The sequence below is a fragment of the Caretta caretta genome, chromosome 4, assembly GCF_965140235.1.
Source record: "Caretta caretta isolate rCarCar2 chromosome 4, rCarCar1.hap1, whole genome shotgun sequence".
Classification (NCBI taxonomy): domain Eukaryota; kingdom Metazoa; phylum Chordata; order Testudines; family Cheloniidae; genus Caretta; species Caretta caretta.
In genome coordinates, this window is record NC_134209.1 from 68,738,572 (window position 1) to 68,761,354 (window position 22,783).

Genomic DNA, 22,783 nt, shown 5'->3' on the forward strand with positions numbered 1-22,783 from the left:
CGTATCCCCCAATATTCAGTATTGCACAGCTGTGCTCTGTTGAACCTTTCAAGATATTCCACATAATAAAATATTTTGAGACCCAAACAGTGTTGGGAGGGGGCAGGATCCAGAACATCTCTATTGTGAAGCTGTTCATAGAATGAAAAGCTTGCTGAACGTTTTGCTGTATTAATGAGTTGTATGTCTTTCTTGGCCATTGCAGAATGCTGGGTATCTGGCTACATGGACCATTTGCTATGGTAGCTTCTTCTGTCAGTTTGCCATCAGAAAATGCACAATTATATGTTTAAAGGATACTTTTAAAAAAGGATAGGAAGGCATAGAATATCAGCACCCAGAGGTTATGACAGGTTAATTGGGGCTCCCTTTCTGAGAAGCTGTAGGGGTGTGTGTGTATTTAAGTTTGTATTTTCAACCTGAAACGATCACCTAGAAATGGAGGCCATAAGTTTTTATTAACATTTCAGACCAAAAAAATTCATCTTCTTCAAATCTCATTATTTTTAAAATGTATTTAAATTTATTTGGTTCCAGTCATTACTGTTTTCACACAGAAAAATCAGAAAGGAAAAAAAAAAAAAACAGAAGAAAAGGACAAAAGTAGGATCCTGACACGATCAGATAAAATGAACGCTAAAGCCAACTATTAGGATGACGTGGTTGAAATATAAAAGACCATGTTATACCTTCTCTCTCTCTGCTGTTCGGTATGAGAAGAAGCCCGAGAAGCTATTAAAGTAAAAGAAAGAAAAACAAAGTTAATCTGGACTTGTACAGCAACAAAATAAAGATAATAATACTAAAATTCTCAGCAAGCTATCATAAATGTAACTGACTGTACATAGCATTTGATTATAAACTACAGATTTCTAAGAATGGCCATATCTAAATAAAAATTATTTGTATTTAACACAAGAGAAAAATTTTAAAAGCTATTCTTTAGCAATACTTTGAGATTGACACAGAATATACATATTTACATATATACAGGAGCTCAAGAACCCCCGAAGGCAAGTTGTGTGGGTCAGACAACTTGCAGAGAAAAGAAGGAAAAAATCCAAAACTGTTACCAGAATATTAAATACATATCATTATGCTTAAAATCACATGAAAGCTGTGAAAGAAAAGAACAAAAGCAAGAAAATTAATCAAAGCAAGACTACCACATCCTAACACATACTTCTGTGCCTTTTTGTTTTTCACCACTCCATGAATGAAGAACAGAGTAATAAACCTTAACCTCATCTTTTGACAATTTGTTTCCTAGACATTGTGCAAAAAACTTACATGTTTTTTAGTTCAAACTTTTGGTTTTGGTTTAATAATTTTTTTTTAAATCTAATCCAGTACAAAAGATATTTACCTGAAAAACTATTTCAATCTACTGGGTACATATTTAATAGAATTGTGTGCAGGAGAAATTTACTTAGCATCGCTTATTAAAAAATTAATCCAATGTCCATTTATCAGAGTTTAAATACTCAGGCATTTAATTCACACAAATAATGAGACCATTTCTGGGCTAATAGTTATCAACATTTATTTTTTATATCCACTGCATTTTCGATTTTAACAAGCTCATTAAATCCTCAACTCTCTAATCCTGTATTTGTCATATTTACATTCAATTTTTTTTTTTTAAAGGCCACACTAACTTTTTAAAATGTGGTTAAATAACAAAAAAAAAAAAAAATTAACTCTTAGCTGAATCTTTGCATAGCAAATGTGATTTGGGGAGAAGTAAAGTTTATTGTGAAAAAAGCTGACAATTGCACCATTATTATGCCATCATAGATTGATAGCTGAAATCAGCAAAGCACCGCTTGAAAAAGAACAGCATAGTATTTTCACAGACATACCTCTTCCACGGGGCATTTTTGATGTGCACTATTCATGAGTACTAGAGGAAAAAAAGAAGGGGTTAAAGTAGAAAAAGAGGGTGTGAGGAAGAAAAAGAACAATCCAAGGTTCCTATATGACAATAGACAAGATTAATTGGATTTGTGTTGTTAGTCACACAAGAATAGTGCAGATTTCAGGGTTTTTTTAAAAAAAAACCTCATAGTTCAAAATAAAATTTATTTTAAAAAATCAAAAGCAATTTAATTGACTTTTTAATTTCTATTCTCGCAGTGAATTTAATAGGAGTTTACTTATTGCCTGGCAATGTCATCTTAATTGTGAACAGGAAAACTGAGAAAGAAAGGACCTCTGTACTGTTGATTTCAAATGGGAAAAGTGACAGTTTGAATGCTCTTTTTAGGTATATATTAATTGGTGTCTGTTTTGATATAAACTCTTGTTTTATTTACTTTATAAACAGATGGGATATAAGGTTTGTACACTGATGGTTTGACCCAACTCCTAAGTTCTCCATACAGGAGGTCTTTTGCAATGTGTCTATCATCCATCCAATATAGAATACCAAACCAACAAAAATGTCTTTATTTAAGAATAGTGAATAAATATTAGACTTGGCAATTTTGCTTTCTCAAATACTTTAGTATCAGGGACTTGTATTTGAAATCAAACTAGACAGCAGGTGTGGAAAGTGTTAAGCCTTCTTTCGTGCCTTCTATAGATGGTCCAGGTCACTATACAGCAGCATGCTCAGGATTGTGCCATAATCAATGTCTTCTTTAGACTAATGGTTAGACCAAATTTATCACAAGGTAACACAAAACTATTGCAAAGTTTCTGGAGTGAAACAAGCCCTGAGCTATTGGCAAAAAAGTTCTAATTTTGCTTTTAAACAAGCAATGTCAAAGAGTTTTCCATCTGATCTTGCATGCAGATGTCTACCCTCGGTGCTAGATGAGAAATTTTGATGAATCAGCAGAGCAAAAAATATACCAAAGATTGTTGGTGCCAAAACACATCCTTGTTTGACACTGCTGCAGATTACAATGCTGTTGGGCTGATCGACATGGTATGGGACTGTAGCCTTCATGAAACTATCAAATAAAATTAAGGAGGAGCAGTTATCTCAAGCAACTGAAAAGGACTCTTTCTGCTGAGCAGGTTGAAAGCCATAGTAAAATCTAAGGTCATGTAGAAAGATTTTCCTTATTTTTAATGCTTCTCTTGCAGTTGCCATAGTACAAAGATCATGTCAATAGTTGCTATCTTGCATGGAAGCCACACTGACTCTCTGGATATATATGTTCAACAAGAACTTGCAGTCTGAGAATGACCCATGCAAATGTCTTGCCAGCAATGCAAAGGAGAGTGATTCCTCTGTAGTGGTTACAAACCTTCAGGTCTCCTTTATTTTTATACAATGTTATGATGTTGGCATCCTTCATGTCTTGCAGTACACCTCCTTCCTTCCCTCCCTCTCGCCTTAAGGAAGCAAGACATTGTGCAGATATTTAAGCACATCCTGTCCTCTTTGTGTCAGTACTTCATAGAATCATAGAATATCAGGGTTGGAAGGGACCCCAGAAGATCATCTAGTCCAACCCCCTGCTCAAAGCAGGACCAATTCCCAGTTAAATCATCCCAGCCAGGGCTTTGTCAAGCCTGACCTTAAAAACCTCTAAGGAAGGAGATTCTACCACCTCCCTAGGTAACGCATTCCAGTGTTTCACCACCCTCTTAGTGAAAAAGTTTTTCCTAATATCCAATCTAAACCTCCCCCACTGCAACTTGAGACCATTGCTCCTCGTTCTGTCATCTGCTACAATTGAGAACAGTCTAGAGCCATCCTCTTTGGAACCCCCTTTCAGGTAGTTGAAAGCAGCTGTCAAATCCCCCCTCATTCTTCTCTTCTGCAGGCTAAACAATCCCAGCTCCCTCAGCCTCTCCTCATAACTCATGTGTTCCAGTCCCCTAATCATTTTTGTTGCCCTTCGCTGGACTCTCTCCAATTTATCCACATCCTTCTTGAAGTGTGGGGCCCAAAACTGGACACAGTACTCCAGATGAGGCCTCACCAATGTCGAATAGAGGGGGACGATCACGTCCCTCGATCTGCTCGCTATGCCCCTACTTATACATCCCAAAATGCCATTGGCCTTCTTGGCAACAAGGGCACACTGCTGACTCATATCCAGCTTCTCGTCCACTGTCACCCCTAGGTCCTTTTCCGCAGAACTGCTGCCTAGCCATTCGGTCCCTAGTCTGTAGCTGTGCATTGGGTTCTTCCGTCCTAAGTGCAGGACCCTGCACTTATCCTTATTGAACCTCATCAGATTTCTTTTGGCCCAATCCTCCAATTTGTCTAGGTCTTTCTGTATCCTATCCCTCCCCTCCAGCGTATCTACCACTCCTCCCAGTTTAGTATCATCCGCAAATTTGCTGAGAGTGCAATCCACACCATCCTCCAGATCATTTATGAAGATATTGAACAAAACCGGCCCCAGGACCGACCCTTGGGGTACTCCACTTGATACCGGCTGCCAACTAGATATGGAGCCATTGATCACTACCCGTTGAGCCCGACAATCTAGCCAGCTTTCTACCCACCTTGTAATGCATTCATCCAGCCCATACTTCCTTAACTTACTGACAAGAATACTGTGGGAGACCGTGTCAAAAGCTTTGCTAAAGTCAAGAAACAATACATCCACTGCTTTCCCTTCATCCACAGAACCAGTAATCTCATCATAAAAGGCGATTAGATTAGTCAGGCATGACCTTCCCTTGGTGAATCCATTACTTCAGCTGTGAATCCATGAATCCCTTGGTGAATCCATTACTTCAGCTGGTATTGCATCTTTTCCTGTGGCCTTTCCTGATACTAGAGGGGTTATTGCCCTTTTAAAGCTCATTTATAGATAGTTCTATATCAGAGATGGCCAAACTGCAGCTCATGAGCCACACCTCATCTCCCATTCTCCACCTAATAGACTTGGTGGGGGGAAGAGCTGGGGGTTTCTGCCCTGTGGCGGGGTGGTGGGGCTAGAGGCTTCTGCCCTGTGGGGAGGGGGATCTCCAGACCTTAGCCCTGCGCCCCAGCAGGCACTGCCCCACGGGGCAGGTTGTGCGTGTCTTGCAGCTCAAACTTCTGAAGATTATTGTACGCGGCTCAGAGGGTCAGTAAGTTTGGCCACCGCTGTTCTGTATCAAGCTCTTCAATAATCATAAGCCTGGGGAACAAATTTAGCACTGCTTTTGAAACAGTAGTTTCACGAGAATAAAGTTTGTGATCCCATTTTCTACCTAGCATTTAATCTAATTGCTTCTGTCAGTTACGGTATCTCTATTAAGAGATTTGAAAGGAGAAGTCTTCTATACGACCAGAAGCTAAAGGACCAATTGCTTTCTTGATTCCATCATACATACCTTGTACAAACATCCTTTGAGAATGGTGATCTATCTTCTCACACAAATCGAGCCAGTATGGCAGAATACATTGCCTTGCTTTTCATTGCAATGCACTCTTGGCCACTCTGACGTTAAAGAGGAGGAATTCATGTTGTGGGAGAGGTATGCTGTGCATTTTATTTCAGTGACTAGGAGCATTTCTTCAAATTATGCTGCAAACCAGTCCTTATCTTGTGCTGTCTTTTTACCAAAAGCTACGATATTCATCCAGAATGCGCTCAATACTCCATCAGCATTTAGGGAGGGACAATCAAAGACAGTTTCTCTGAGATTCATAGTGAATTGGAGACACCTTCCTTGGTCTCTGATGTTAATTTTGTGCAATGGCTTTGTTTAGTAAGATGGAATTTCTCTAGTGAAAGCCCGACTTTGCAGCATACGTGTGCATGGTCTGCGTCACAGTCTGCACTATGAAAACTGCTGTTATACCAATAAAATAAAAACCAGCAGGATCTTATTAAAGAGGAAAAGGCAAAATACCACATTTATTGTGAATACAGAAAGAATCATAGTAAGCAGTTAGTTATAGCTATAACATTCCATTCAATCTCATATTTATTCATACATTCATTCATACAAACACACACACACAGGTTCTGCAAGGTTGTTATCATAGTTACCAGCCTTAGAGTTGCTCATGTCAAGCCACTGGCCAGGTGACCTGGACATGAGGAGGGAGCAGGGCCTTGTCAGATGCTCATCTGATGCTCCTGGAAGTTGGTTTGCAGAATCGGACCCCCAAAGTTCTCACTTTCTAGAGTCCATTTTTATAGGAGTTTCTTCTTATGCCAGTCTATGGGAATTGCTTCATCATGCTGTTGCTGAATCAATCAGCAGATAGCACATTCCTGACGGCTCCGTGCTGCTAGATGTTATCTTGTTCTTTGGTTCTCCCACTCTTGAGGCTGTTGGGTGGATTCCAGTCTGCCCTCCGGGGGTCCTCTGGTTATTTCCACTTGATGCCTTCTTCAGTCGATGGACACTGGATTCTTAGGCTGGCACCTCCCTGATCATTCAGTTATTATCCACACCAAGCATCCATCCACATACATCCTCTATCTCTATTTTAATCACAATTGTTAATACAACAAAAGGGCGGGGAGTCTCTGGGTGCTGTTTCTGTTGTTACAGAGTATTGCTTTGAGTCTCTCTCTGTGTGAGTAGTTGTTATTACAAAGAATTGCTTTGAGAACAGACTTTGTCTTAGAACGTACTAACGCAATTAGCAGCTTGCAAGTTTCACACAGAGGGAGAGAAACAGTACCAAAACCAAGAGACCTCTTAATTAGTAATACCCTGGAATTTAAAGTATGGGGAATCAAACTCATTTGTGATTTTAATACAGAACTTCTTTAACATGATCCAACACTGCGAGTATGGAGAACATCCTGCAAGTGTTTTCTATAACTAACCATTAAATCCAGTTGGTGTTAGTGTCCAGATCTGGAGTGTCTCAACAAGACCTTTCGATGATGACTGCATTGAAAGTAAGTGTTGGTAATGCATGCTCCTCAGTCGGTACAGAACTACACCATTTGTAATTAATTTTTTCCACTCCATGGTGGCAAGAACCTAGCAGCCACATCTCATGATCTGAGCCAACTCTAAGATTGAAGTATCCCAACAGATAGTCCCTTGCCTGATGGTAGCTTTCTGATGATGCTATCAAGGTACTTACAGAACAAATCCTTCTCTTTAGAAATGGAGGAAAGTGTTGGGGCACATACATTGATGATATTGGCAAAAAACACCTGTCACAGATAATCTTAGTGATATCATTCATTCTGATGTTGCAATGGGAGATTTGACATGGATGCTAATGAGTTTTTGACTCCAAATACCACCCCATGACCAGAGCACTCTGCTTTGCTTTTTCTATGCCAGAAGAGCGTGTAATGCATCTTGCATAGAGAACTTGTGTCAGCTAGTCTAGTTTCAGAGAGAGAGTGTCAACCTTCTCCAGCTCTTCATCGATGATAGCAGACCTTCTTGGATCACTGACCTCCTCCAGGTCATTTAACATACCAGGGCACATTGTCCTCACATTCCAACAAGCAAGTTTGAAGAGTATGATCATTATACCTAGAACATTGTCACATATGCCTATGCAGCGAAAATAAAGAAGCAGATACTCGCCCTAGGACAAAAAGTCCCCCTCTTGGTGGTACCGACTGGACACAAAGGCTTGGTGATCAACATATCTGGAAGCAAGCACAGCTGCAGGAGCTACATGAAGAAGCTGAGTTGCAATGCCAATCACCAGATATTTTCTCTACAGTGGACTGGGTGTAGGGTTTCCTCTCCTAGCCTTCATAAAACCAAAAGCTAGCTGCAAGGTGGTAGCACCAGATGGTGTTATTCTTGTGGATATTGTTTTTCATTCCAACAAAGATCTGGCATTACTCCCACCAATCAGTGAAAAGTGGGATTCCCGGTTTAGTCACTTGACCTGCAGAAGGTTGTACTGGGTTACGTGGAACCAGTAGCAGGCCATACATGCCCGGCCTGACCGTATCCCTATGAGATACAAAGTCTTATTCAAACACCACTGTAATATAAATATCATAATCATATTTTTCAATTCCCAGGAAATTGCAGTTTTGGCCATTTTTTTTTATTTCATTAAAAAAACCAATATGAAACACTGATTTGTTTTTTATAGTGGCAGATTCCACTATTTTTATAATTTCTAATTTCTAATTTTAATGATAATTTATAATTATAATTGTAACTAATTTCATTTTTAATTAGAGAAGCCAAAACCTCAGACACGAACATCCCCAAACTTTGGGGGAAGTCCAGGTCTAAACTGTGCAGCTCAGACTCTTTTTAGTCAATTTTAGTCCTAGCAATTATAGCTTCAGAAAATGAGTTCTGTCTATTAAATCTTTCAATAACCTTAGCCAATGTGAGTATGATGAATTTTAAAATAATGCTAATTGTTTTAAACAGCAAGGATATGTACTAATCATTCTAACTGCAGATTCTCATAGTGCTTTCACACCACGAGTCAGACATTCTTGTTCTCAGCCCAGTATAAAATGCAATACATTGGCATTTCTAAGAAATTATTCTTGTCACTGTATATCTGTCTAGGTACTTATATGGCCCCCATCACTGTAGAGAGAGAGAGAGAGTGAGAGTGTGTGTGTGTGTGTGTGTGAAAGAGAGAGAGAGAGAAGGTTGTGTGTCCATAAGAAGTGCTTATTATGGGAAAGCTAAGTTGAAAAGCAAATGAAAAACAGACAGAGAAACTGATTTCACAAAGGTCTTACTGGATAATTTTCATAAAACAAGAGATTCAGATAACTGGGAGCTTTGTTGTTATGAAGCTCTTTAAAACCAGGAGTGCTGAAGCTAGCACCTCAATAAACTCCTAAACTTCACTCATGCAGAGTTTAGGAGCCTCTGTCATGTGGAATATAGCTGCTCTGCAGGACTGAAACTCCAAGTGGGAGGCATGCTTCAGTCAGACAGTTAATACAGCCCCAGGGAGCATAACCAACTTTTGGTCAAATCTAGTGTTTCAGTTAATTGCGGTTGGAATGTAATAGTGCATCTGTGAAAGAAAGACAGTGAAATCTTAGGCACTTCTAGCTACCAGCTAGTCAGATTAATGCAGAAGTATAGACGGCAAACCTTGAAGTGTACCAGGAATGCTAAAAGGAATACAATCAGAAAGTACTGCTTGCAGATAATCAGCGTGAAGAAATTTTCATGGCAGACATTACTCCAGGAGATAAACTAAGTTGCCAAAGCTTAAAACACAAACTGTACATCTGCTGTCACAAAGAAAAGGGCAACTGTTAGCTTCTGGCTCATTTAGCTACAGCCCTACTATTGTGGGAGGGCCTGTCCAGACAGGGACATTCCACCAGCAGCTGCTGCCAATCACTCAGCTTCCTCACCCCACCCACGAAAGGATATTAATAAAGATGAGCTATAAAACCTGCTGTCCACAATACAAGTTACGACTGCTTCTCTTACCTCTAGCCACATTCTTGCCTAGAGAATGACATCAGTGGAATGAGCCATAAAACATCTTCCAGCGCCAGCCGCTGCTATACCTGTACACTTTCCCATCCTTGCCCAAGGCCTGAACCCCACTCTCCTCCATCTCATTATTACAAACTTTCACCAGTCTGTCTGGGTTTTTCCTTGTCTGACATAAGTCTTATTTTCAGACAGCTGTTTTGTTTAAACTGGAGGACATATTGGGCTGGCTGTTCATTAGCCTATGTTGCTTTACGGTTCAGGTAATCACACGTTTATTTTTAATTTCTCTGAATAGTCCATGTGCTCTATTATTATTTTTGTTTGTATTATAATAGTGTCTGGAGGCCTCAACCATAATAAGGGCCCCATTGTGCTGAGCATACAATACATAGAGCCATGGCTGGTAGAACAATTATTAAGGCTAGGAAAAGTAGTAATGGAGAGGAAGGAATTGTGGGTTGTACCCCTTACTACTATTTCTCTCTGTCCTCTATTTCATGACATCCTAACTTTACTAAGGAAATCAATCTCAGGAAGAAGGGATTCTGCTGAGCTACCTAGCCATTTGAAATTATATGTTTTTATCTCCCCAGCTAGGGCTACAGTCAGGGATAGCAGGAGAGAAATAGGACTGCCCCACTCCTCTGCTAAAAGCAGAGAGAGAAGGAGAGAGATAAATCCCTCTTTCAATCCATTTCAATCACTGTCCTAAGATTGTAAACTTTGCTGACACCTGTCATGAGGCCTTGCAAATGGAAGCGAATGAGACCACAGATGCTGAGATTCAGAAAAAGAAAGAGGTCTCTAAGGTGCCACAAGTACTCCTTTTCTTTTTAAAGAAATATTGTTACGGTAGATACTGTACATTCTTGAAATTAATGTTAAGAGTGAATTGGGGAGCAGTCAGAGCTAGAGTTTTCATTCAGGCCTATCGATAACTACGATTGTTGACATCCAGGTGACTATGTTTTTATAAAAAGAAAAGGAGTACTTGTGGCACCTTAGAGACTAACCAATTTATTTGAGCATGAGCTTTCGTGAGCTACAGCTCACTTCATCAGATGTTTACCGTGGAAACTGCAGCAGACTTTATATACACACAGAGAATATGAAACAATACCTCCTCCCACCCCACTGTCCTGCTGGTAATAGCTTATCTAAAGTGATCAACAGGTGGGCCATTTCCAGCACAAATCCAGGTTTTCTCACCCTCCACCCCCCACACAAATTCACTCTCCTGCTGGTGCTAGCCCATCCAAAGTGACAACTCTTTACATAATCAAGTAGGGCTATTTCCTGCATAGATCAAGGTTTTCTCACATCCCCCCCACCCCCATACACACACAAACTCACTCTCCTGCTGGTAATAGCTCATCTAAACTGACCACTCTCCAAGTTTAAATCCAAGTTAAACTAGAACATCTGGGGGGGGGGGGGGGTAGGAAAAAACAAGAAGAAACAGGCTACCTTGCATAATGACTTAGCCACTCCCAGTCTCTATTTAAGCCTAAATTAATAGTATCCAATTTGCAAATGAATTCCAATTCAGCAGTTTCTCGCTGGAGTCTGGATTTGAAGTTTTTTTGTTTTAAGATAGCGACCTTCATGTCTGTGATTGCGTGACCAGAGAGATTGAAGTGTTCTCCGACTGGTTTATGAATGTTATAATTCTTGACATCTGATTTGTGTCCATTTATTCTTTTACGTAGAGACTGTCCAGTTTGACCAATGTACATGGCAGAGGGGCATTGCTGGCACATGATGGCATATATCACATTGGTGGATGTGCAGGTGAACGAGCCTCTGATAGTGTGGCTGATGTTATTAGGCCCTGTGATGGTGTCCCCTGAATAGATATGTGGGCACAATTGGCAACGGGCTTTGTTCCTCTGAAACCTATGTTTTTATATATTCTGTCTACATAAATATATAATGGCTGTTTCACCCCTTTTTAATCATGGGATAGGTCTCTCTGAATATTTTAACACACCTGATCATATACTAGTACTATATTATCATTACTTATTATTCGTATTGTATTTGCTTGATTTCTCATTGAGAGAAATTATACATGTAATTGCCATAGGTGGCACATTTGGTGTGGCTATGGTGTGCCAGAAGCTCCCTAGAAGTGGGGGGGGGGGGCATACCAGCACCTGGATTGTGACCCCCTCCCCCATTAAGCCCCACCCCTTCTTGGCCTCTTTACCCTGAGCCTCCCCCCCAGCCCCACCCTCGCTCCGCTGCCTGGCCCCAGGCCTTATGCTCTGCTGCAGGGCTCCTCACTGCCCCCCACCCTTGCTCCTTATTGCTCTCCCTGGGTTCCTCACTGCCCCCTCTTACTCCCCTCCTGACTGCCCCCCACACTCCCTGCATTCCTTACTGCCCCAAACCTCCCTCCCCCTCCAGCTCCACCCAGGCTCCTTACTGCCCCCTTCCCAGGGCTCATTGCTGCCCCACCATGCCCCCCAGGGCTCAGTCCTGTCCTTTCCTCCCACTCACACCTTGTGAGGCCCTGGTAGAGGAAGGGGAGAGGCCCGTGCTGCAGCCAGGGGGGCAGGGCGGCTCAGGGGTATGGCTGCCTGGGGAGCTTGGGGGAGGCAGGAGGTCCACGACCACCACCACTTCCCCTTGTAGCGGGGAGGGCAGCGCAGCTCGTTCAGTTCCCCACCACCGAGGGGCACAGGGAAGTGAAAGCAGCTGCACTGACACCGCCCTACTGGCATTCTGCTCTGGGATCCCTGCCTGGCAGAGCGCAACGCTGTCGACAGCCTGGAGACATGCCTGTGTCTGAGCAGAGCCAGAGCACCACGCCAGAGGCAGGTGGGAGGAAGAGGCAGAGTGGGGACGGGGCCTCAGGGCGGAGTGGGCAGAGCTCAGGAGAGGAACGTAGGAGGTGACCCACGCTGCATCCGGCATTTGCCCCCTGCATGGCCAGCCTTTTTTATTTTGAGGCTTAGCCTCCCCAAGCCCTTTATACATGCTACCCGTGGATAACTGTCTTAATACGTCTAGGATTTGTGAAACTCCATAATTGTGTAATGCTTTTGTGGATGGTTTTGTAACTAAAACAAAGGACTGAGGCTTGGACAATCTGGATTCAGTTCCTGGCTCCCGTAGACTTCCTGTGTGACCTTAAATGAGCCACAGTCTCTCAGTTCCTCAATTTCCCTTTTGTAAAATGGGAATAAGGATGATAGCACCAGCGTATAAAAGGTGCTGCATTTTAAGCATCATGAAGACTTGTTCTGAGCAGTTAGCAACACAAGCTTACAATACTGCCGTGCACCTCATGCCCCGTCTACACTAGAGATCCCACGATTGCTAGCATTGGGGGGGAGATGGATCAGTGATAGCGACAGTGGAGAAGTTTAGTAGGAAAAAAATACACTAGTGTACATGTAGCTGAAGAGAAGATAGCTTTCTGAAATGCCAGCTATGGTAGGCAAAAGACAAACATGAAACATGGGGATGAAAACATTATTTTGAATGATTCCAACTGAAGTGAATATCTGAGAATGTCATGGGTGGGGTAAGAGGACAGAAAGAGAAGATAAAGAGACAAGTTAGGAGAGGCATAGACTAGACTTTCAAACAAAGCTTAAAAACAAAATCTCTACCCCAAAACGAAACTACATTCAAGGGTCCAAACCTAGCTCCCACTAAAGTCAATGTAGTTTTGCCATTGACTTCAATGAAAGCAAGAAGATGCTCAAACCAACCAACCAAGTTAAAGTAGGCAACTAACACCCAGATTCTTCAGAATCATACACAGTTTACAGCACAAATGCACAGACAAGAGAAATGCTAGTGTTCTGTAAGAAGAAATAACTCAGCAGCAACTGGGAGACATGGTCTAAAACAGGGGTGGGCAAACATGGCCCACAGGCCAGTTCTGGCCTGCTAGTCATTTTAAACCGGCCCACAAGCCACACCACGCGGCTTGGCCTCGCTCCGGCACTCCGGCCAGGGCGCTGGGTCAGGGGCTGCACCACATGGCTTGGCCCCGCTCCGGCCGGGGCGCAGGGTTGGGGGCCCAGCACTCCAGCCGCGGAGCAGGGTCGGGAGCTGCACCATGCAGCTGCCGGAAGCCGCAGCACAGCCTCACTCCAGCTCCTATGCACGCCAATCAGAGCTGCAGGGGTGGTGCCTGCGGATGGGGCAGTGTGCAGAGCTGCCTGGCTGTGCCTCCGCATAGGAGCCAGAGAAGGGACATGCCATTGCCTCCGCAAAGGAGCCACTTGAGGTAAGCACTGCTCAGAGCCTGCACCCCCGAGCCTCTCCCCAGCCCCAACCCCCTGCCGCAGCCCTGATCCCCCTCCTGCTCTCCAGACCCCTCAATCCCAGCCCAGAGCATCCTCCTGCACCCCAATCCTCTCATCCCCAGCCGCACCCCAGAGCCTGCACCCCTTCTTGCACCCCTGCCCCAGCCCTGATCCCCCTCCTGCCCTCCAAACCCCTCAGTCACAGCCCAGAGCACCCTCCTACACCCCAAACGCCTCATCTTCAGCCCCACCCCAGAGCCCGCATCCCCTCCTGCACTCCAACCCCAATTTTGTGAGCATTCATGGCCCGCCATACAATTTCTATTCCCCAACGTGGCTCTCAGGCCAAAAAGTTTGCCCACCCCTGGTTTAAAATGAAGCAAAGCCAAAACTGTTACAGTCTGTCAGATGATTAATGATTCTATAAACTTACCTTTGTTTAGTCATTTAATCTTCTCATAAAAAGTAACCACTTGCTGGAAATGAAGATGCAGGAATTTGAAATTAAGATACCCCAGAGTAGAAGAAAAATAGACTTACTTCTCTTGATTGCTGCTCTAATCGATGACAGGGGTCCTTGCCTTAAGAAAAGAAAGAAAATTAAGTACATCACTAGTCCACAGGGAAAAAGACAAGTAGCTCACATTATGCAGAGCTTCTGTACCAGGTGGAAAGTACATTGTCACACACAAACTCACAGCACAGTGTCTGGTTGTCTTTTACAAAAATAAAAAGGGCTTTTCTATTTTATAGAAGGTTCATGTTTGTCCGCATCTGTTAGGCTACAGAAACCGCACGGTTTGTTTCACAGTAAATGTGCCACTGCTGAGGACTGGTAATACGGTCCTGCCACTTACTGGAGCAGAAGCATAGTCTACACCAAGATTCTAGATCCCGTGAAATTTTACAGTAGAAATTCAGGTAGGCAATAGAAGAAAGTTACTCAATGGTTGCTTTAAGCCATCTTTGCACCAACCTATTCCTGGGTTATTCCAGGTCCTGGAGAAGGTCCATGCATAACTTAGGCTCCCAGGGCTGTCTAAGTCATGGCAGCCTCCTGGGCTTACCTGTGAGCTGCAGCACTGCCTGGAAACTCTGCATCACTGCACACTGCAGCCCTGCTTAGACATAGCATCTCCCATCACAAGCCCCTTCCTAGCACACCACCTATGCTGGGCTTGCATGGATGTCCTCAGAGTCCGATTGGAACTGAGCTTTTTATCTCTCCTCAGTACACAGGACTGAAGTGGGAATGAAGATCTCAACCCAGATCTACAGTGACACGTCAAATAACATTCCATATACAAAACCAATTAAATTGTCCTTTTAATACACCACTCTGGACATGCCAAAAAGTGAGAAAACATATCATGAAGGAAATACTGATAACAATGTCATTAACTCTCATGATTTTATCATTATATTTACATTATCTGGTGTTTTTCTTAAAGCCCCATCTCTTGCAGTCATGTCATTATGTCAAAATCCCAGCTTTCACTATAAAAAATTATATATAGCTGTAATGGTTGCTTAAAAAAAGAAAAAAAAACAAAGAAAATCAAGAGTACTAAATGTTTACTATTTTTAAAATCTCATGATTTTGGGGGGGGCCTCAGACACTATTTTTAATGCTTGGGATTGACAATACTGTGAAGATACAATATATTCTTACTGTACAAGGAATATATTAGGTCTTTTATATACTTTAGGAGCCACACCACCTTTAAAACAAATTTTGCATTGCAGGATGATAATTTTTTTACTTATAACACTTCAAAAATATTTGGAGGACTTCAACCCACCTTTACATGTTTCAAATACTTTCAAAGTGACATCATTACATACTGAGTTGTAGAAAAAGGGAGAAATTGTTAGCAGAAAATCTGAAATAAACGTATTTTTAAATTAATTAAATGGTGGTCAAAGATATCACATTTGTGGCCCTCGAGACCAAGAGGTCAAACCTGGATCTATTGGAAGTCTTCAACGCTATGGACAGCAAGAGTCAGCCATCTTATCTGTGTGATGTGGCAGGGGTAGACAGAATCACATTAACCTAGATCTACTAGTCTCTGAGAATGTGGTCATGGGCAACTGTTCATCCTTCTCAAACACCCTAACCAGCAGAGTCCTGCTAGTCTCAATCCCGCCAGTGCTCTTTTCAACATGTATGTGAGGCTGAGTATAAGAAATGTCAGTTCAGATTCTCCCTCACACTACAACTTATTTGAGTGGATCTGACAGTGCAAATGGGGTAGTAAATCTACCTAGCAATTCTCATCAAAGGCAGCGACTGTGATTTCCTATTGTCTGGACAAAGCAGTGAACTGGATGAAAAGCAGCTGAATCCAGCCACTCAGTCTACGCAAAACAGAGCTCAAGTTGGTCAGCAGAGGCAAACACTTTGCGGAATGAGCTCTCTCTAACTAGTTCTCCAACTGAGGGCATTTGTTCACTATTTATCTTAGTACTCCTTGTGTGCCTAGCTTTAGGTTATTTCAGAACAATACTTTGGTCACAGATTCTTAGATTTTAAGGTCAGAAGGGACCATTAGGATGATCTAGTCTCCTGCATAACGCAGGCCACAGAATCTAATACAGCAATTCCTACATCCAGCCCATTAAAGTCATCAGATGGTAACAACTTTCACTCACAACTGACCTGGACTGATTCTGAACCCAAAACTTAAAGGCTCCAGATCCTGTTACCAATCCACTGTCAGGACACATAAGGACTGAACCACTCAGACTATTCTCTGGTCCTGCCTAAAAAATGTGACTCAGTGGCCAAGAATATATTTTTCACCATTTTATATCAGATAAGAAGGTAGCCATGGTGATCCATGCCTTTGTCACCTCCAGGATAAACACTATAATATGCTATACTTAGGGCTGACCATGCCACCACCCAGTAAGCAAGACAGATCCATGGAGTATTCATAGGCGTAGCCTGACTTCTATATTGGCGGGGGGGGGAAGAGGGGGGGCAAATTCCCTGCATGCCCACAGGAACGCCATTTCAGATTTTTCGAGGGGGTGGGGTACTTTAATCATGATGTTGGGGCTACTTAGGCAACTGAAAACTCTCGGGTTGTTTTTTTTTTTTTTTTGCAGATAACTTAGATATTATCTGACATGAATACTGTATCTGATTCCAATATCAAGAAAGAAAATTAAATATTAGATCCCCTCAGCTCTAATACTAACATATCTGACATCTTGTGGTAAGTCAGTCACTTAAAGGACACTGGTTAGGTTTAAAATTGCAATGTATATTCTTACTCAGATACACTTACAGAAGTCAGAGAGGACCATTGTGATCGCCTAGTCTGACCTGTACCTTGCAGGCCACAGAACCTCACCCACTCACTCCTGCAATAGACCCCTAACCTCTTGCCGAGTTACTGAAGTCCTCAAATCATGGTTTAAAGACTTCAAGTTACAGAAAATTCACCATTTACACTAGTTTAAAATTGCAAGTGACCCATTCCCCATTCTGCAGAGGAAGGCGAAAACCCTCAGGGGCTCTGCCAATCTGACCCAGGGAAAATTCCTTTCCAGCCCCAAATATGGCAATCAGTTAGACTCTGAGCATGTGGGCAAGACCCACCAGGCAGATACCTGGGAAAAAATTCTCTGTAGTAGCTCAGAGCCTTCTCCATCTATTGTTCCATCTCCAGCCGTCGGGGATCTTTGCTACAGACAGTCATCGATGGACCACACGCCATTGTAGGCAGTCCAGTCATACCATTCCCTCTATAAACTTATCAAGCTTAGTCTTGAAGCCAATTAGCCCCCCCGCTCTCCTTTGGAGGCTGCTCCAGAACTTCACTCCTCTGATGGTTAGAAATCTTTGCCAAATTTCAAGCCTAAACTTGTTGATGGCCAGTTTACATCCATTTGTTGTGGGGTCCACATTGGTGCTTAATTTAAATAATTCCTCTCCCCTCCTGCTATTTATCCCTCTGATATATTTATAGAGACCAATCATATCTCCCCTCAGCCTCCTTTTGGTTAGGCTAAACAAACCAAGTCTCCTCTCACAAAGTGTGTGGTTTTTGGGAGGGGGGTGAGAGAACCTGGATTTGTGCAGGAAATGGCCCAACTTGATTATCATACACATTGTGTAAAAAGTTGTCACTTTGGATGGGCTATCACCAGCAGGAGAGTGAATTTGTGTGGGGGGGGTGGAGGGTGAGAAAACCTGGATTTGTGCTGGAAATGGCCCAACCTGATGATCACTTTAGATAAGCTATTACCAGCAGGACAGTGGGGTGGGAGGAGGTATTGTTTCATATTCTCTGTGTGTATATAAAGTCTGCTGCAGTTTCCACAGTATGCATCTGATGAAGTGAGCTGTAGCTCACGAAAGCTCATGCTCAAATAAATTGGTTAGTCTCTAAGGTGCCACAAGTACTCCTTTTCTTTTTGCGAATACAGACTAACACGGCTGTTACTCTGAAACCTCTCACAAAGTAGGTTTTCCATTCCTCAGATCATCCTAGTAGTCTTTCTCTGCACCTGTTCCAGTTTGAAGTCATCTTTCTTAAACATGGGAGACCAGAACTGCACGCAGTATTGCAGATGAGGTCTCACCAGTGCCTTGCATAATGGTACTAACACTTCCCTGTCTCTACTGGAAATACCTCGCCTGATGCACTCCAGGACAACATTACCCTTTTTCATTGCCGCATGATAGTCATCCTGTGATCAACCAATCGGCCCCAGTCTTTCTTCTCCTCTGTCACTTCCAACTGATAAGTCTCCAGCTTATAGCAAAAATTATTATTAGTCCCAAAATGCATGACTTTGCACTATTAAATTTCATCCCATTTCTATTACTCCAGTTTACAAGGTCATCCAGATCTTCTTGTATGTTATTCTGGTCCTCCTCCATATTGGCAATGCTTCCCAACTTTGCTAATAAAATTTGTAGATAACACATACTCCCACTTTTTGTGCCAAAGTCAGTAATAAAAATGTTAAATAAGATTGGTCCCAAGACTGATCCCTGAGGAACTCCACTAGCAACCTCCCTCCAGCCTGACAGTTCATCTTTCAGTATGACCTGTTGCAGTCTCCCCTTTAATCAGTTCCTTATCCACCTTTTAGTTCTCTCATTAATCCCCATCTTCTCCAAATTAACTAAAAATTTCTCGTGTGGAACTGTATCAAATGTCTTGCTGACATCCAGGTAGATTAGAGCTACTGAATTTCTTTTGTCTAAAAAAATCAGTTATCTTCTCTAAGAAAGCTATTAGTAACTTTATTATTACCTCTTAAATACAATAATTGAAACAACTGTAGAAAAATCTACAATTACTTTTTATCGTTTAGGCTACTTACCTTTTCCAATTCACCAAGCTTGGAACAGATCATTTAACTATAGGAAACACCCTAACAGCCCTTTCTTATCTTAATCACCTGTTAATCACTCTGCTTATAAACAAAATTCTGACCCCCTTCCTCAGGGGTGCAAGTTGGGAGCTGCACTCTCTGATCTCCTCTGTAGAACTCATTACATTGCACACGCAGGCTTCCTGCCTGAGGCTTGCAGTTGGGGGTGGGGGTCAATGCCCCCATGTGCCCCCCCCAAAAAAATCTGCCTATGGGAGTATTATACCAGAACTACTCACTTTGCATTGGACACCTATCTAGTTTAAAAGTCCAGATCAGGGAATGAGCCTTCCAATATAGCAATCATTTTCCTACTGGATAAGCAGGGCTCTCAGTTATTCCTGGAGTTTGGCCCTTCTAATAGCAGGCTAAGAAGGAGGAGAGGATGCACAGTTATACTATTGATCAAAGTATTTGCACTGCACTCATCACTGTGATATTCCAGAGGGCATTCCTTGTGAAGGAATAATCTGAGATCACATCAAGATGCTTTAGAAACTGGTGTAAAATTACTGTTCCGAATAACCCTAATACACATCTATTATTTTAAATATGAATTCATGGTGACAACGATAGCGTAAAAATATTAGGTCAAGTTAATTACAACAGTGCAAATGTGTACATATAAATACAAACCACATTAACTTCATTGAGTTCTACAGGTGATACTGACACGAAAATTTGGCCCATGCAAGATGCTAAGATGACAAGAAATAAAAGGTTAAAAAAAATCCTAAGGGAAGAGCCAACATTTTTGAGATAGCAAAACAGATGGGAAATATTTACCATTTAATACTATTCACAGGTTCTTGGGGGGAGGGGGTTGGTTTGTTTGTTTTGTGGGAGTTTTTTTCATAATACATAAAAAAACCTTTATTAGATTGTTACAGAACAAAAATGTTTACACAATGTTTTTACATAGAGTGACTTCTGCAAAGTAGGGTTTATCCCTGTTAAGCTTAGATTGCAATTTTAACCAAAACCACTAAGGAAAAAGAACCATCCTTATGAGTTTTACAAGCTAGTTGTCTAAGTCTTCCTTCTTTCATGCTAGACTGATTTTAGAGACTTTTGTTTACAGGCAAGGCAACATGACTGTGCAAGATCTACTGATGTAGCTAAAAGATATGGAATGACGTTTATATCTGACAGCATGGTGCGTTACTCCAATTGCTTGTAGTACTGTTTTCATAAATATTTTAGTGGATAAACTAAAACACCTTGAAGCCACTACACGATACTTTCATCTTGACATATATTTCCTTGCGCATTCAGATGAGACTGTGGATTTGTCTATACTTACAGCGCTGTAGCACTTAGTGAAGACTTTACCTATGCTGATGGGAGAACTCCCATTAGCACAGACACTCCTCCCTCCCAAACGGTGGTGGCTATGTTGACAGGAGAAGCCCTCCCATTAACATAGCACCACCAGGAGTTAAATCGGTATAATAGTGTTGCTGGGGGGTGGGGGGGATTTTCCACCGCCTGAGCGATGTGGTTATACCATCATAAGTTTGTGGTGCAGACCAGGGACAAGTAGCTGAATGGATTTTGCTTTGAATCATTATGATTAGATATAAACAACGAGACCCACACAGGAAAGTCAATAGGTCTGGATCTACAAGTGTTACCTAGCAGCTCTGTGTTCTTGGGGAACCAGGGCACAGTACTCAGCCTGTCTGACTCACTAAAGACCTCTCCCTACCTCACCCCCAGCCTCTGCTTGAACCAAATCTGCATCAGAAGAAAGATTTACAAAAAGCAATGAAAAGGCAGTGGGAGACACACCTAAATCCTGGGATAAGGATGACCAGATTAAGGAAAAAGAAAAGGAGTACTAGTGGCACCTTAGAGACTAACCAATGCATCCGATGAAGTGAGCTGTAGCTCACGAAAGCTTATGCTCAAATAAATTGGTTAGTCTCTAAGGTGCCACTAGTACTCCTTTTCTTTTTGCGAATACAGACTAACACGGCTGTTACTCTGAAACAGGATTAAGGAAACACCCCTAGCCTCATTTGCATCGAAGATGGGACAAGGAGGATTCTCCATTAGCATACAGAATGGAGAACAGAGATTCCAAGGCAAGAACCGCATGGAACTCTGGGACCAGAAAAGCAGGGAAGCATGCTCCAGATGTTAACGAACCCATGCTTGCCACCCAGTTCAGTAGTCATCAGACCAATTCTAGTAATAAATCTTTCATTGGTATCCAAAATACTGAAGCTCCCTAACTCCATTGTGAGCTCCCCGCAAGGAACACCACCCAAAGCCAGGAATGATCAGCTCCCATGTCTAGCCTGAACAAAACAACTTTGGTATTCTCCCTTGTTTACACAAACAAATCTGGTGTTCTCCCTTGAACCACTGTTGTTTCTCTACAAAAATTTGCACCTATGCTCAAGTAAGTGTTCTGATGCCTGGATTCAAAATCTGTATCAGTTCCACTGTGACTTCATCTTCTCCTGACTGATCATGCGGGGGGCTCTGCCTGTCTCCAGCACTCCAGACCCTCAGCTACCACCTCCACCTACGACCCCCAATCAATTCAAGCATCACGGAGTGGTGAGAACCCAGCTCTCTCGCTCTCTCTAGGTATAGCCTTCTGACCTTGGCTTGTGTGATCATAGTTTTGTAAACCTGACTTTTATAATCAAATTTAGGTTAGATTTAATATTATAACTGTTTTGTTTGGCTCCCCTATGGTTATTACCTGGCAATAAATAACTTTCATGATTTAGCTGGTTGCTTCTCTCTGTCTCTCTCTCCCCACCATGGGTGGGTTTTTTTTTGGTTTCCTCATTCGCTCTGCAGCAATGCTTCTCGTACCTAAGCTAAAAGATCCCTGCAGCGCCCAAAAATCCTGCGGGGTTTGCTCATCAAGTGGATTACTACCAGAATAATTGTAACGTGAAAGTGGGGATAGAGACGTGCTGAACCAGAAACATATGAGGGTGGCAGCTCGGAAGTGCTGCTCGACCCAGCCTGCTCAGGCATGCTCAGATCTGGTGCGGTACCGATGGCATATGAGGGTAACAGCTTGGAGGTGCTGTTCGACCCAGCCTGCTGAGTCCAGGGACATATAAGGGGTCAGCTTGGGAGTGCTGATTAACCCAGTCCTCTCAGATGCACTCTGTTAATATATATGTGTGTGAGTGTGAATGAGTGTGAGAGAGAGAGAGAGAATCTGATTCTAGGGCTGGAAGAACCCAGCCTTGGGGAACCTAGATCCTGCAGGATGGCTCCATTGGGAGGGAACTTGCAGCAGGGAGAAGTAGAGCTCCGTATGAGAACACAAGTGATACAAGCAGTACATTGATAGAAGTACAGACACCCCCTCCCCCAGAAGTGTAACTAATAAATGAGCATACCCCAAAGTAATGGGCAAAGCTGATAACACAAGAGGCCACGTCTATACTAAGTGTACTTTACTGGTATGGGAAATTGTATACTACAGTAGTAAAGCACTCTTGCTGTGGATGCAGCTTACACCAATAAAGCTGTGCTTTTACTCATATATCTGCATCTACACCAGGAGCTTCCGCCAACACGGCTATGACTGTCAGGGATCATGCCTCTTCACAGCCCCCACTGACAGCTGTGCTTTCAGAAGTCTGTAGTGTAGTCTTTGCTTAATGGCTTATCTTCACTGCAATGTTAGCTCAAGTTATGTACACTTGAGTTAGCTCCTCTCAAGTTAACCTAGTTCAAACAAGATTGGTCACACTATAAAACACACAAACTGCACAGAGTCTCAGAGTCCACACTGCATTACTAGCTCCAGGATCAGC

The 22,783-nt window shown here is 42.5% G+C and overlaps 1 protein-coding gene across 3 annotated transcripts in view; it reads right to left on the reverse strand.

Annotated features, from left to right (window-relative positions):
- SH3D19 (SH3 domain containing 19) overlaps positions 1-22,783 on the reverse strand; it is a 129,482-nt gene that overhangs the window by 59,492 nt on the left and 47,207 nt on the right. For 2 of the 3 annotated variants that reach the window (XM_048847360.2, XM_048847359.2), the window contains exons 3-4: positions 14,133-14,173; positions 690-732 (exon numbers count right to left, since the gene is read on the reverse strand). In XM_048847360.2, coding sequence (XP_048703317.1) covers positions 690-732; positions 14,133-14,173 — 84 coding nt within the window. Of the gene's footprint in view, positions 1-689; positions 733-1,862; positions 1,904-14,132; positions 14,174-22,783 lie in introns of all 3 variants that reach the window. The other variant, XM_048847361.2, reaches the window with a different exon arrangement.